We start from the raw sequence: 17,199 nt of genomic DNA, 5'->3' as shown, positions 1-17,199 counted from the left end.
GGCAAACCCTCATTATTCATCAGGAAGTAACTAAATAACTATATACCACCTTACGACACAAATTTGCCCATCGTTGAGAATATCCCCGAACATACATTTAACGTTTTAACAGTAACTCGACAGACGATGCCCGCTGAGAAGGTTTAACCTACCGGGCTAATAATGACCACAATCTAGTTGTATTTTGCGATAGAAAGCTCCGAGATTGACGCAACATTGACTATATTCTGACAGTGCGATTGTTACATTTGTTGTGAAAATCTCCATCGAAAATAAGGACGGTGTGAACATTCATGCTGATAAAAATCGATTCGTCACATTTTTGTACGAAATACAATGTTGTCTTAAGTGTCAATTAAACCAATATCTTTAAAAACAAGACCAGGGTCTAAGATATATCGAAGTTAAAGTTATTTATATTAAGTTTCAATACTTTAAAAAACGTTTGTGAAAAATTTGCAGAAAGGACTTGGGTTTCGCTCACTACATTTTTTAATTTCTGTGTATCAGCTGATCGAAATACGGATACTTGAGTAAATTAAACAGACACGAAACGATGGTACTTTTGTTACTTTGGTATTTTAAAATTAAGAAACGGTATTAGAGTGAACGTCTACCACAAAGTTCATTTGAAGCCTATTAAAAACTTTAAATATCTGTATTCCTATAGGTACCAAGTTGAATTGGCTTCTTTACAGAAGCTGGAGTGGAAACTACTTACAGACCATATTGTTTTATGAATTAGATAGGTGGAAATACATATCTTTACTTAATTTTAAAATGAAGGACTCCTTTGGAAGTTAAATTCCCACTCTCTTTTTTTCTCTAGACTCTATAGCGAAATGCATAATCGTCCAAAGGCCGCCTACTTTGTAAGCCGATTGACAGGCTGCCTATCACAGAGCGCCATTACTGACAAGGCTAAATATCATACTTTGCTCTGATTGGCTAAAATGCCCTACGCGAAAACTTAAGGTAGGAAAAATAGTGCCATATAATAACCTAATTACCGTGTCAATAGGCATACTCAATGCACGTGAGTTTTCCCGGGAAACTAATTTGTCAAATGGACTTTGAAGGACCACCTTATGATGAAATAAATGTGGGATATTTTATTTGCTAATCTCTATACCTTAATGGATTCGATTAAATAGCTCACATTGTATTTAGATGATCTTAGTGCCTGGTAATTTAAACTGAGATGTTCATATTTTAGCCGAGACATTTTGGGGATAAATGACATGTGTAGTTTTTGACAGTGACAAGTGTTATTCGATTAAGAGGTGTATTTACAGAAATAAGAGATTACAGTGGAGAGAGTGTTCGATGTCATTTTAAATAAATTGCGATTCATAATTTCCAATATACAGACATGACGGATGATCGTATAGTGCTTTGAGTGTTCAAATAAAGTATATAATTTATATTGTAATTAACTTTAATATTTTGATAATTTACATATTATATAAAACAAAAGAAATCAAAAATGATAGAGAGAGGATTTTGTGCGGACGAAATGGGTGGACTTTTAAATGCTAACCCGGCGCAAATGAGCGGTTTTCAAAATCATTACGGAAACGGCGGACATTTCAGTCAAATGTATCCCCCGAACCAGCGGCCTTCCTTTGCCATTCAGGAACTTTTAGGTCTCAGCAACCCAGGTTGTCGGCAAAACACAACCCCTGAGCTACTGGAGCCGCAAAATATTTCTCCGGGAAATCTGATGTATATGTCTAGAGATTTTCCTATGTACAGTCATGGAAATTATAATGGACCAAGTATACCTCAAGACTCAATAAATCAAAGTTATATGAATCCACGTGAACCTACACCTCATCAGCAGACGACACCGTCGACGTCATCATTTTGCCCGTGGCGGTTCGATCACCTAACGCAGACGACAATGCCAAATCAACCGCTCTCGCAGACGATGGTACCACCTATACCAAGACACCCAGAAAATATCACTTACAATTACAAGTTATCACCGGTGCACGAACAGGGTAAGTGGTATCAGAAAAACAACATATGTTTGACAATAAACGGTCAGCCAATACATTAAAATGTATTTTGTTGGTATTTACATACGATATTAAAACTCTGTTTTGAGGTGTTTTAAAACTTAAAAATAGAAAACAAGAAATACAGTCAATTTAATGCAAAAATACCTGCAATTTCCTTTATATAGTTTATGTTAAAAATGTAAAGAATAAATGTAAACACGCAAATTTGTATAGCATGCCATAAAATTCACTACGTATGAAATAACATGGTAATACAATTCATTCATTCATTAATTCATTCATTCATTCATTTATTTATTTATTTATTTATTTATTTATTTATTTATTTATTTATTTACATATATAGACTCATAGCGTTATATATTTATAGTTGTAGATCTAAATGGAAAGAAATTCTGTTCTGTTTTGTACATGTTTCTGAAAATAATTTTGCTGATCGGCGAACATGTATCTTTCATATCAGTATCATACACACCATAGATCGGAGTAAACAAAATGAAAACAGAAAATGACTTCTCGGCAAACTTCAGACCAGATACAAGAAACCTTATTTTAGGTCGTATATAGTATAACAAATAACATTAACTCATGAGCTATTTCCCGACAAACAACAAAAAACAAGCATATTAAAACATTTACGTTGCATGGGTTAAGAATGACATGGTTATATGATTGAAACAAACTTACATAGGCATAGCACATATATGCACAAACCTGTTAAAAACGAAACACATAGAAAAAAGGGAAATTGACAAACATATATATAATACCAGACTGACTAACCCTCATACTGTAACAAATCTAAAATTCTAACAAACACTGAAACTGCTACAGTGTGTCTCCAATAGAAAATCATTGGACACTTTTCATATTTATAGTTCTGTGGTACAATAAAAAGACAAAAGTTCATACTACGTTTTTTTTTTCAATTTCGAATTGTAGGTGCTACGTATCTAATATTAAACTGAATATATAGCCAATGAAATGTATGTGATATTCTCGTCAACCCCTTTTTGCAAACCTTCCGACATGCCAATATTGACGACTATTTCTGATAATAATAATACGTGAAAGAAATCTGAGATGGTTTTAATACAATACTGCAAGTAAGCATAGTTACGAAGTACATTTTGTATTTGTCTATAGGCGTTGTAGAAATGCTAAAATTTTCACAATGCCATTTTCTTTATGTAAATATTTTGCCGCTATGTAATTTTTACCTACTTCAAAATTTGGCTACTGAACTTTTAAGAAAATCTGACAATTAACAAAGACGATCAGTATATTACTTTCATAAAAGGCATATATATCATCCATTTTTATAAGCACCGTTATCCGCCAAACCTGTCGGTAAAGTTTTTATTCAAGACCTTTCATAAATCTTTTATACACTTGAATTGTAATTAATAATAATAACACAGTGCATTTTTTTCACATTCAAACGTGTCGCAAAGAAGTACATGCAACTTATGTAGTACACAAAGTTTCATTATATAATAGGTCTATCTGGATTTCTTAAAGTTGCAGCCGTTGCAGAGGGAGTTAAATGCAGTCGTTAGATAAAGTCAACTTGTCTATAATTTGTTGCATTTAAATAGTCTTCGATTTTTACTCTTTATTTTCTTGATTTATCATTTGATTACATTACTTTACATTAACCCTTGACCTGCTAATTTTTTATAATGAACTTGTCCATCTTTAAGTTTGGACAGTACCAATAACTGTTAAAAGGGGTACTTACTAAAAACATATTGACTGAATGGCGAACAGTGCAGATCATGATTTACACTGGTCGCAAAGGCAGAATCAGTCGTGTCCAGCATGATAAGGGTTAATGTTACATAATTTTATTGCTTTTATTTTTCACAAAACATATCTGCATTTCATGAATTTCCACTTACATTTAGCAGAATCATGAATTTCCACTTACATTTAGCAGAAGCAAATAGGCAGATTGAATCACAAGTCATACCATACTCAGAATCGGACCTCTGTAAAAGTCTGTTGAAGTTTGCAAGTTTATTTCTCTTAATTTCTCAGCAGAATACTATAAATAAACATGTAAACCAATTCAAAACATGATCGCAGAGCACAACATTGAAACATAAAAGCCAAAAAAAAAAAAAAAAAAAGAGTTTATTCTCGTTGATAAAAACGTGCTTTTCTACCTCAAGATGTGGTAAAAAATAGCAAAAAGTGAAAAATTAGTATTATAGTATTGTACTTCTGTCCTGGTAATAATATAATTGATTGTTTCCTTTCAAAATCTAGGCACTTGTACAAATTACCTCGTTCCTGAATAAGCCAGTTAGCTCCGTCTAGCGATTTAACTTGGCTGTTCTGATTACTGAATGATTACACGTACTTAACAAATTAGGGCCTATTTATCTCTCTATAGCTTATTTGGTACGAATAGACACTTGTAAAAATCACGCCGTGCAAAAATGTTTCAAGTGTATGTAAAGTTTTAACGGTAAAACAGAAAAAATAACAGAGGTGTCCTTTTCTGACGAAATAGGAGAGTACATAGTCAAAATCTGCCAGTATTTGTCCGTTTTGAAACTCGGAAGCTTTCGTTAACAAAATCACTAGATTACTTCACTGAATTACTCTTTCTATGAAGAACTTTCAATAGAGATATACTATAAATACAGAAGGCACAAATTTGTTTGAACGTTATCCCTTAAAACGGATTTATACAGGAGATTCTCTAAAAAAATATCATTAATATATTCTCTAAGATTTTAATGGAATGACTGTAATATATTCCCCCAACAAAGACGAATTCGAATTGACTGTTTGTCTCACCGCAAAATTTAAGAAATAAAATGTATCCCGTCACATTTTCAATTTTACTTTACTGTGAATGTAACGCCTGGACACGTAAAATTAAGTAAACATCAACTTCTTACATTAATTTCATAATTCAACGTTTCTATAGTTTTAAACCCACTGTGTAATAAAGGTTTAGATTGACCAAACTCTTGAAACACATAATAAAAAAAAACATAATAAAAAAGAAAGAAAATATCTTTAAACATTGAGCAGAAAAATATGCTTCTTTAAACATTGCATTGCTCTATAACAAAAAAAATTTGCTTCTTAAGAAAATAATTTTTGATCTGAAGTTAAAGTCACAACCACAATATGAAAATAATGTCCATTATACGGTAAAGGTATTTTCAAGATCGGGCGAGAGTTCGATTTAATTATACAAAGCGCAAATTTTTAGACTAAAAGTATACCGAGATAGACGTTTCCATAGCCTTAAGCTTTATCAAATCTGGGAAAGGTCAGAGTGACCAGGTTTTCTTCAGTAACACCTATGGAACTGATGATAAAGTATACAAACATTTCTTTTATTGAGCTAATATCATAATATAAATTGTTTTCTTTGTAAATTAATAAGGTTTACCCAGTATTTTTGAGATTACGCCGCGCCGAGATCTTCAAGGGTATCACGGAAGCTGGCCACACAAAATTCTGAAATTCCGCATAATCTGTTAGTTTCGACCATCTCGGAACTGGACGTTTGTTATGCAAAAAGTTAAGTATAATCTTTACGCGGAAGGGCATGGGTGCAATGAAAACAAATACTAATCATTGAAAACGCCTTTGAAAAGCTGAAATCTTACGGTAGAGATATCAAGTACTTGGAATGGTGTTTTTGTTCATACACTTATCTCCGTGAAAGATAGGCTTTGGCCAGAAAACGGTCAATATTGATTAGAATTTGTTGATTTTAGTTTAAAGTTTGCAGCATATTTCTCAGTACAAGGCTCGTCGCGGCGTTAATATATCACGCACATAGCTACAAGTCAAGAAGGATGTCATTGCCTCTGTCAGGATGTTCAAGTATTGCTACGATTACATACATTCGTTGAAAGGTTGCGTTTAAAGTTTGATAGCCAACATACATGTATTTTTTCATATGAAAAAATAAAGTGATGATATCAGAATCAAAAGAAAAGATATCTTAAAAGAGCTATATGTAGTGAGAATCAGAAACGTATTATCTTGCAATATTATTATGTTTGCAGCTGATATTTTAACACACACGTATATTCATTTTTACATAGCTGATTTTAGATATGCTTTACATTTTTACATGGATGTTTTTAGATATGTTTTACATTATTCATAGTGTTCTTTACATTTTTACATGGATGTTTTTAGGTATGCTTTACATTTTTACATCAATGTTTATGCTTTACAGATGGTGTTTGCAATATGACTTCTTCTCGGCGATATATGACCATTTTGTGTCGATTCGCCGTAAAACCCAACTCATTCACTCACTAGTGTAAAACAACTTTACTTTTATAAAAACGGCACTTGTAAAAAAAAATGTTTGGCCCATATATTTACTCATAAACGAAAAAGAAGTATTGACCTAAGTGGTCCTAAGTACTGTAGATACATTTGTGATGTACATGTACAGCCAACAAATGATTTAAAATTAAAATTAAAATTGAAATATATGTACAGCGTAAGCACTCTTTTGTTAAGAGTAGTTCATCGGTTTCTTTTATCTTTATTTTTCAACATTTCCTTAATTTTGAAACATCCACTTAATTTTTGCAACATATTTAAAAATCAGTAATTTGTGTATGTATTCGGAATTTTGTCAGCTCTTCGGTAACGCAATAACAGACAAATTGTGGAACAATTCTCTTATCAGTCAAATGAATACATATTTACTTATAATATAAGTACGTGCAAATAGTCCTGATACCAACCGTCAACGGAAATGAGAAAATCGGGGGTTTTCGGATTACGGAGATAACCTTGGGACAATCAAAGATTTAAGTGCCGACAACATTCAGTTACGGTACAATAAAAGAAAAGATGTGTTTAATAACGATTTAACATCGTTTATAAACAAATAAAAATTGCGTCTGGCAAATAGTCCTTAATATAGTACAGTTATAATGTAAAAATAAGCTGATAAGTACCGTTAACCAATGTTGCTTAATAATTAACATATTTTTGCGATTAACCTAAGATTTATCCCTGGCCTGGGATTCAGGTTTCGATATTTGTTGCTTTTTACTTATAAGAAAGGGTATATTCCTATGAACAAGTCGTTATTTTCACTGCTTCCTTGTCGTGTTTTTAAATACAGTCAAACTGCATGTAAAGGCAAATAAAAAACAGTTCTTTGTTGCAGTTAGACTCCCAGCACAGATAAATTAACCCTTTTTTTTTGGGGGGGGGGGGGGGGGGGGGGGGATTACCGGAACGGAAAAAATACGGCCTTTATCAGCAGGTCTTATTGTATTTGCTTTTATTCGGAGGGGTTGGAGCTTTAAGCGCAGGTTTGATCGTACTTAGTTTCTGTAATGTCGATCTTCTGGGTAGAGTATAATCTTTTACCTATCAATGTTTTGAATAATAATATTATGCAACCAACATTTATTTTCTATGGTAGGAGCTATTGGTTACAAAATGTTGTGTAAAAATAGCTAGATTTCCATTCAAAAAGATTTGGAGAATTACGCTCACCAATGCTTATATAATTCATTGTAAGAATAAATTCATGGTAATTTAGATATTAGTCAACACCAAACTGAACTAAATAAAATACGGTATTTCTGTAGCATTTTTCCCCCAAGGATTGTGTTATAACTTGATTATTATATATAAATGATAGTCCTCACCGATTACTTGTACAGTGCAAATAAAACATCTCCGGCTTCAGATGCTAATGTGTAAGGCCGAATGATGGGCGAATGTGAAAATTACAAAATTTCTCCGGAATATCACGTATTCCAGTGTTTCCATCAGATTGCAATTATTAGACGGGACTGTTTCACGAGGCTATGACATACCATTCCCCGAGTATCTTTTGAGCTCAGTGCACGTTTCGCTCTTGATTAAATTAAGTAACACTCGATTTTCACAGCAAGAAGCCTTATTAGTCCGTCAGATATGATCATTAGGGTGGTGGGAACAAACTATTGTTATTTTTCAAAATTCTACTTTCAGAATATTGGCAATTGACCGTGCTTCGGGAACCATTCCGTCACTTTAAAATTTCCCCTCCGGATTTTCTGAACACATGTCGTGAACGACGTCGGGTCATTCGTAAACCCAGTAGAGATCATCTCAAATGTGAATGGGGTCGGCTTTGATTCGAATTTCTTCGCTTCAACGCTATTTGTAACCCTTTAGTACGCTTATGATGTTCTAAGTAGTCTTTTATTCGTTTAAGAGACCTCGTTATAAAGACATAGCGCTAATTCTGCATTCATTTAACACATTTTTCGTCATATTCAGCGCATCACCTGTGCACCGTTTCGGATAAAATTCGGATGACGGCACCCCGTGATATTTACACAATGGTCAGATTTGCGCACAATACATGTCACAGATTAAAAAGTCAGTTAGTCATCTAGAGGATGTGTAAATATGTTTAGATTTTCATTGAACAAGTTTTTAAACATCGGTATGCTTTGATTAAGGTGTTCTAGTCCCGCCTCAAGAATTTTGACCTCAGTCATAGGTGTCAAAATATGCGCTTAACAGAAAACTATACCTTTTCACCTGTTAATCAAGCTGTTAATCAAGCCTTGCGTTATTTTTTGAGAACGTTTGTAACTACAATCTATCCAAACCTCTTGAACGGATCTTCATTGAAACTTTTTCTAATGTATAAACTATACTGACGAAAATAAGAAACTAAACACGTTTGTATATTTGCTATATTTTTTAACTACTCTGAACCAAAGAGTGAAATTTTCCAGTATAAGAACACACATACTTGCGTACATATTGCACTTATCTGACTCACATTTACTTATTTTCTTAACTGACAGAATGGTGTTACGAAGCCTGTAGCAAGTGCAGATCGAGCGATATGTTTTACAAATGTTCAGATCAAAAATATCACATTTCACATTAAATTCGACTTGTTTAAAAGATTCCAAGGCTTCGCGCGGAAACCACGTATAGTTAAAGCTTGTGGTTCTTGCGTCGGGCGTAATTGTCAGTGACGTTTGAAGACAATTAATGAACTGTTACCTCATTAGAATTGAGTTTTCACCGACCTGGACTCGTCAGAGATGGCGTTCGTCGAGGAAAGCCAACGTCATGACGTAAACGAACCTACGTGACCGCAATGCAATACTACGGCTTATCTAGACAAATCATTAATAACGGTTTGAGCCCGAACACAAAGCCATTATGGGTCAGGATGTCCTAATTAAATCAGAATATTAATAAACGTAATTGTGACTTTCGGAGGCTCTGTATTCAACGTCGTTAACTATAAACTCGTGCCAAATGGACGAGAGTGTTTGGCTGGCGCAAAAGTACCTCGCCAGGCATAATGTTAACGTCTTGCTCACCATCGAGCGCATGTGAGATATTCTTGGACGGAAGGCTAGAAAAATTATAAATTATCAATAACATTCGGGATTTATAACAGCTCTTGTCAATGAATGGAATGTCATTCCAAATTACGTTTCGTCCAGTCGGTGCGGTCATGAATCGTTGATTTGATTCATAGGGGAGGTGGACAAATTACAGAGATTCAAACATATTTAAATTAAAAAAATCAAGAAAATATCAGAAACTTTTGACAGTTAAAAAATTTAGAATTTCAGTTTTGATAAGGTTTTTCTTTGATCATGGCGAAAAACACTTCTCCGGGTAGGCAGCTAAGCATCTTTAATTGTATCTTTTTACAAGAGTTACCAGAAAAAAATATTTAAACCAAAATGCAATGTATCTTTTTTGCGTCAGTATAGTTCTGTTTTTAATTTTTAGGCGCGTAAAAAAACCCATAAAATACTTAGTAAAAATATTAGGAAACCGGGGAGTGTATCGAAGTAAATATGATGATTTTGGCTTTTTGGTGGTGGGTGACACCCTCCGATTATTTAGTATCGTAAAGGCGGCTTCGGGGACCTGCTGCAGGTCTATAATTAGCATTTATTTATTTATTTAGTTAGTTAGTTAGTTAGTTAGTTAGTTTGCAATAATAACATTTACTTTGCGATAGAATCATAAGATAGTTAGATATCTGTCTCGTACAAATTTGAAATCACATTCTATATTTGTTAGACATCACGTTAGGATAAAGTTGAAGACGTTAAAAATTTATAACTTTGTAACTACGGTTTCGGTGTCCTTACTTCAGTTTTAATTCAGTTTTAATTAAAGCTAAATCTCAGTAAGATACATCATTACATGTCATTTTACATATTATCAAACAAAAATGGTTTAGGATTTCCACCGAATCCTGAATTTCTTAAAATTAAATTACATTTTTGTCTCACATTTAAAAATAAATACTTAAAGAATTATTCCAGAAGAGTTAATAAATTCAATATTTATATTAAAATATTTTTGTTACACAGAGCACTTCCAAAATCAGTTTATATTCTGTGTGATTTCTGAAATCGCAGTGGCACTTAGGTTAGTTTATGCTGAACAAAATGTGAGCCACCACGTAATTAAGATCACCCTGCTGATTTTTTTTAAGTTAAATTTTTCGCTTTAAAAATAAATAATCTGTTTAGAATATATATCTTTTTGATGAAAAAAGTTATCCAGCTCATGTTCGAAAAATTACATGGACCATAAAGTACTAGTATGGAAGTTCCTAAAATACGTAATATGACAGCCTGCGTCAAAGAACAGTCTTGCTGGCATATTTTTTCCCATGAGTGTCATATTTGTTTCTTTTTAAGCTTTCAAATCCGCGAGAATAATTTTGTTTAAAATGATGCCTAATTTCCGAAAGTCTGATACAAATGCAGAAAACTGCTAACCATCTCAATGGAAATTTTATTTGGAAACTGACAAAATTGACAACTGTTGACATCAGTGATGAGCTATTACACCGCCTGATTGCAAAGTGAGAATTTGCGAGATTTAAACTCGTTCCTGCTGGGTCACGACACGAATGTAAATACGGTGTGATAAACTGTCCCTATGTCATAGTGAATGACATTTTAACCATAAACCAAATATTCAAATTTGAAAAGTGCGATGTTTAAAGTTAAAATGAAAAGAAAATGAAATGTATTTTTATTTTACGTTAGATTTAAAAAGGGACAAAAAAACAACTGAAATGAATTTTTATTTTACGATGGGTTAAAATATTTTTGTTATTTTACATATATCAGACTTCCCTATACGAATTATTAATAAAAAATTCGGTCTAAGAGGCAAAGTGCACCAAAACTTTAACCTAAAAGACGGAATAATTCATGAGCTGCTGGTGTCTGAGCTGCGAATCTTGTCATATTTGATGCTGGTGATATAAAGAACAGCTCTTTTTAGTTTGAAACAAATAAAATGAGTAGAACGTTGCATTTTAACTTTAACCTTGAACTTCTTACACGAAGTGGAATGTATTTATAATATTGTTAGTGCTGAAGTTATCAATGTTGTCTTTGATGACCAAGAACATTAAAACTGAAGCAAATCTTTTAAGTAAATAAATGAAAATTAAACCTGGACTCGAACGCCCCTGATGCGGAGGAGAGTAAGCACTATACGAGGTATTTTTAAAAATGTGCTATCCGTATCCATTATCCCGCACGTTATAAATAATTTGCTCCATAATAATTAAAATGCGACATTTGTAATATTTCATTTCTAACACCAAAAACTGTACATAAAAATATAATTAATGATATTGTTAAATACGTTTTAATGTTCTTCCGTCTCCTAGAAGAGTATTAAGGCTTAGTGTGACACATTTCTAATTGCTTAACAGACGTGTCTATTTCACGGGCAATTTAAAAGAGGCTCCCGATCTCTATCAAAGTTTTCAGCTATACTTAAAACCGTTAAAGCTTTTCATAAGCTTTATAAGATAACATAAGCACACTTAAAACATTGCCTAAGATTAATATCCCATCTATAATTATAGACAAATCAATAAACAGGTGTCGCATGTTTTAAGTGATTGCAAGGAGCGCTGAAGAGTCTCGCCTTGTTGACCTCCGACAGGGGGCGCCATACTTGTCACAATTATCATTGAAACTGTAAGACATTTCCTAAACAACATGGTTTTCAACTCAGGAAGAAAGTTTGGAAATATGGCATTAATGCACATCCAGTCAAACGGACTGTAAAATTGTTTGGGATGATTTATGTAGAACATGCGGACGTCTCGAACTTTCTTAAAGATACTCATGCACTAAAATGCGAGACGGGCTCCATGACTGATTCCTTACCTGACAGCAGACGTTGACGCAATTTCACTCTATTTGGTCATATCTTGTGGTCTTGTACATGTCATATTCTGGTCAGAAACATGTCTCTAAATATTTCAAGGGCTTTCCCCATTTTTGCAACTCAGCAAATTGTTCGTTTGAAAATAAAAACTAAAGTGCTTTAAATGTATTTTTACTTTTTGAGTTAGTCTGACATGCCGTTTCATCTTCAGTTGGTCTGGAAAGTGTTTGAAAATAGTATTAGTGTTTCAATTATCAATATTCAGTTTAAGCATTAAAAATAAATCAAATTTTATATTTTCAGTATCCCCGGACCTAGACACACCCCCTTGTATACAGAACCAAGACAAATATGAACAGAACAACTCAACAAACAGCAAGAACAAAAAAAAGAGACGCCGTCATCGGTAAGAAACAGTTTGTGTTGTGGTATTAAATAGCATAAAGTGTACCGAAATTTATTCAAACAAATTTGTTTTAATATTGCCCACCTTGTAATTGCATAACCTAAAAAGGGTTCTGTTGAAATAATTGCCATTTCCTTCCCTTTTTCTCATGGTGCAGATGTGATTAAGAAGTAAAAGGAATTGAAATGAAGTTGTTGTTTTTTTATTTATTTGTATACATGTATATAATTTACTTTACTATATTCGAAATTCGAAAAAAAGGACACTAAAGGATGCGTTTTTATTTGTCAAAAATACCAGCCGTTCCCTGTCAAGAAAATTTCAGTATCGAATTTCGGAACACCTTGTTATCATTCATAGACATGATCAGATAACCAGTGTCCGTCACAAATTGAGAGTTAATAACGCTGGAAGTGTTGTGCGTTTCCATATTTTGCTTTAATTACTTGCAAAAGAATCCTAATAGACCCACTTCGTTTTGTCTCGTAAACTCATTAGCCTTTGTCCATTGGGATTGCAAAATCAGAGAGAAAAATGACAACAGCACCAAGCGACGTTTTAATCGAAGACGTCATAGATACATCAGGGTGTGGTTACTTTCGTTCATAGACTTGCGTTTTAAATACTATGCAGTTATTTTCAACTAACAAAATGTTCCGGATCTTTTTCTACATATGAAATTTGAACACACCGCATCAGCTGTATTAAAGAACTTGTCACATACATATCCAGTTTAATTAAAATTCATACACGGACCAGTAGTTCTATTACATTACAATGATTGAAATCATATGTAAGCATATCAATACGGGGTTGCAGGTTCGAGACCTACTGGGATTATAATCATATCTTCTCATATGACACCGATACTATTTTTCCCCAAGAAGCGGACTCGAAAGTGGTTCCAATAAGCTTAAAGCTTTCACAATCCAACTAACATATGGAATAAACTAAGAATGATACAATGCTAAAAGATTGAGGAGAAAAAGTGTATTTCAGTAATTGTTCCCACTTATTTATCTCGAAAATATAGCATTGTATTTCTGATACTGATGCACCGTAAATTGGACTTTTTGTTTCAGAAATTGCTAATGCATAATTAGTTAATACACGCTTATCAAATTTCAGAACGATATTCACGTCCTACCAGCAAGATGAGTTGGAAAAGGCGTTTAAAGACGCGCATTATCCTGACTTATATGCCAGGGAAGTTCTCGCTTTAAAAATAGATCTACCGGAAGACAGAATACAGGTGGCGTTTTTTTTTTACTTATTTCCTTTAATGTCTTGAGTTGCACAAAATACAGATTTTCAGATACATCTCTTCGAACACTTTGTATAAAAATAAAATAATTTGATGTACTGGAAAATTACGGCGAAAAATATGTCTTGTTTTCTTCATAATCAGTTTCAAGCGAAATATTAAGTGAAAAGTAAGAAAATCACACAAAACTTGTAATGTGACTACTTAAAATATTCGGCAAATTGTAGTCACTATGAGTTATCAAATATTCTACTTCTGTCAGCTACATTTATATAGTTTTTTTTATATTGAAGATTTTCAAGTTTCTTCATTTGGTTCAATATGCGGAAGTGGTGAAAGCTTAATGCGTAATGCATTGTACACAGTATTGTTACAATGATAATCACAGAGGCTTGTAGAGTGTCAGAATTATCATAATTTAATTCATACTATCTTTGAGTAAACAATGATTAGCGCTGATTGAGTGCTGTCTAATGTCAAAATGTAAGTTTTTTGATAAATTCCAAAATTCCAAATTCACCGGTCTTGTAGGAAATTAATCTCAAATTTCTATCATAATACAATTTGTTTATATGACTTGATTAGGTAGATGATAAAACAAAGCTGCACTAAGATTTTAAGCTTTAGTTTCGAATTCGATCGTAGATTCGTACTCCGTGCTTCTGGAAAAGAAACTTTTTATCTTTTTTTGAAACATATGACGTACTCTATGTGGTCTGATAAATGACGGTGAAATAACTATGTTTCTTTCGTTATCTAAATCATTTATTTACCCACCCGGCGTGAAAATTGGCCGAACTTTTGTCGTTTGGTCTATGTCGAATTAATCTGGGTTCTGTATCGCGATATAAAATTGACAGGTACATACGTTCTGCCTTGTTTTCACAGTTAACTGAAAATGTTATTAATAGAACTAAAGTACTTAGTGGCACCTAATTACAGAAAAAGAACAAATTGGCACTTTCAGCAGACGAGAGGTTCACGGAGAAAGCTATTTTATACGATCTTGAAATATTATCCCAGACAACATGTAATTTTAACAAATTTTGTTTGTTTAATATGTATAAAAATGAGATTTTCTTCCATTTGTTGTTTTTAATGCAATCCTTAAAATGTTACAGGTTTGGTTTCAAAACCGTCGCGCAAAATGGAGAAAAACAGAAAAAACATGGGGCAAAAGCAGTATCATGGCTGAGTATGGACTATACGGTGCAATGGTTAGACATGCACTTCCGCTGCCGGATGCCATTGTGAAGAGTGCTGACAAGGGGATAGAACAGTCATCTGCTCCCTGGCTTCTTGGTAAGCATTAATAGACATGCCAGCAAACATTAAGTTTTATTTATAAATTATTTACATGTGCAGTGTAAGTCATTTGGAGATGTTAAATCCTGACTGAGCTACAGTGTATGGAAATAACTCTGTAATATTACAACCTTCCGTTTGAACAACCAAAACTACAATAGTAAAATTTTTCGATTTAAATATACTGTAGTGGCATTATCAGGATATCTAAATAGATCATCTTTAACGTATTTGCTCATTTCAATTGCTTTAGGTATGCACAAAAAGTCAATAGAGGCTGCGAACAAAATGAAAGAGGAGGAAAGTTCGGATAGTGAAAAGAAGCCGGATAGTGATGTGCGTACAGAAAGTATTGCAGCTTTGAGAGCAAAGGCGCAACAGCATAGCTCAAAAATGTTGGAAGTCCTACAGAAAAATGATGGCTGTGAGAAAACTAATGACACTTCGAACAACAGTTTTAATAGTTCCTTTCTTTCGGACACAAATGTGTCAGTTTGTCATGAGATTTTGCGGCAATAGCGCCTGAAAAGTACAACATTGTTTGGAAAAAAAAGTTCTCTTTGAAATGTGCCTTTGTGAGGTTTGATATTGTAGTAAATTGTGTGCTATATTTTGTGTTCGACAAGCTATTTTTTTTCTGAATTTTTAACGCATCGTACGCAGAAAGAAGAATACATAAACATGGTTTTAATGTCATTTCAAACACACTACATTGCCAATCAAAAAATTTCATGATAATTTATCAGTTACAAGCAGCATAATAACTGAATTATGCATAAACAAAAAATTATTGATTACTTCAGTATTTGATTTTTCTAAGGTTGTTAAACAAAATTTTAAACTTTGTGACGCAGCAGCATTTATAGCAATATTAGAAATGCATATGTGTGCATGAATGAAATGTAACTGACGCCTACAGTCATAGTTCTACATAAAAGAAGTAGTATCAAAGATGTCTGTACAAAAAAAAGTGCAATATTAAAATATATCGTCTGGCAAATACTACATGCATGTATATCCAGTTCCTGAATACTGCGAAACATTTAACATTAAATTATATCTAAATACTATGGTTGTACTCGTTACTTTTATCCTGCCGTCACCAAAGTAGTATTTCATATGCCCAGTTCAGTTCACTGAGAAAAACAGCTGAAAATTGTATACATGAACACTGAACATGGTAAACACGACCCAGATAAAACCATATAGATCATAAAATTATGCAAATACAGTACAATCTGACGCATCACTCTGACTTCGAAATTTATGATTTTAGTTTTACTCAACCTAGCATAGGCCTAAATTACGATATTGTATCTTCTTTCAATAAGATTACGTACAATATATATTTATCTGAATATTAATAATCAATGTATAAGAGATAAAAACGGGTATGATAAAGTCAATAATCTCGCGACTAAATATTTTACAAAGAGATGTAGGTGTGAAATCATATTGACCGATCATCTCGGGATATTTGCATAAAGGATTTGTGACATCAAAGTCAGACAGATGTATCAATAGCATGTACAGTATGATAGTCCTCAACGATTCCGAAACTGCGCGAGTTGTCTACCTTTTGCCTATGTAGTCACTTCACTAATCAGTTTTTTTTTCAATTTCAAATGCCCAAAATGCTTCGTATTTTGGACGGGAAAAACCGTCTTTTTACTCAGCTGTTAGTATTAAAATCTTCCGAAATATTTAATGTGTTCCGAAACATTAAAGGTGTTGCCGATTAAGATTATATTTGCTTATGATATTGTTACTGAGTGAACTATTACATGAATTTATCCTGTAATTCTTGGATGAACGGATTAACGAATATATTATTCTTAACAATACATCTCCGAAAATATATTATTATTATTATTATTATTATTGTGCCCCCATGAGTGGTGGGGGCATATAGATTTGGTCTTGTCCGTGCATCCGTGCGTCCGTCCGTCCATGCGTGCGTGCGTCCGTCCGTCCGAAGTTCGTGACGCGCCTATCTCGAAAAGTAT

General features: G+C 33.4%; 1 protein-coding gene across 1 annotated transcript; it reads left to right on the top strand.

Moving 5' to 3' along the window:
- The first annotated feature begins 1,243 nt into the window (after window positions 1–1,243).
- LOC123524412 (homeobox protein Hox-B1-like) lies at window positions 1,244–16,063 on the top strand. The gene is made up of 5 exons (XM_045302599.2): window positions 1,244–2,003; window positions 12,522–12,624; window positions 13,753–13,876; window positions 15,010–15,190; window positions 15,447–16,063. Exons 1-5 carry the CDS (start codon window positions 1,487–1,489, stop codon window positions 15,710–15,712), a joined length of 1,191 nt encoding a protein of 396 aa, XP_045158534.2. The 5' UTR covers window positions 1,244–1,486; the 3' UTR covers window positions 15,713–16,063.
- The last annotated feature ends 1,136 nt before the right edge of the window (window positions 16,064–17,199 follow it).

The sequence above is a fragment of the Mercenaria mercenaria genome, chromosome 1 (genome assembly GCF_021730395.1).
Source record: "Mercenaria mercenaria strain notata chromosome 1, MADL_Memer_1, whole genome shotgun sequence".
Lineage (NCBI taxonomy): Eukaryota > Metazoa > Mollusca > Bivalvia > Venerida > Veneridae > Mercenaria > Mercenaria mercenaria.
This window is presented reverse-complemented; position numbering and strand designations above follow the sequence as displayed.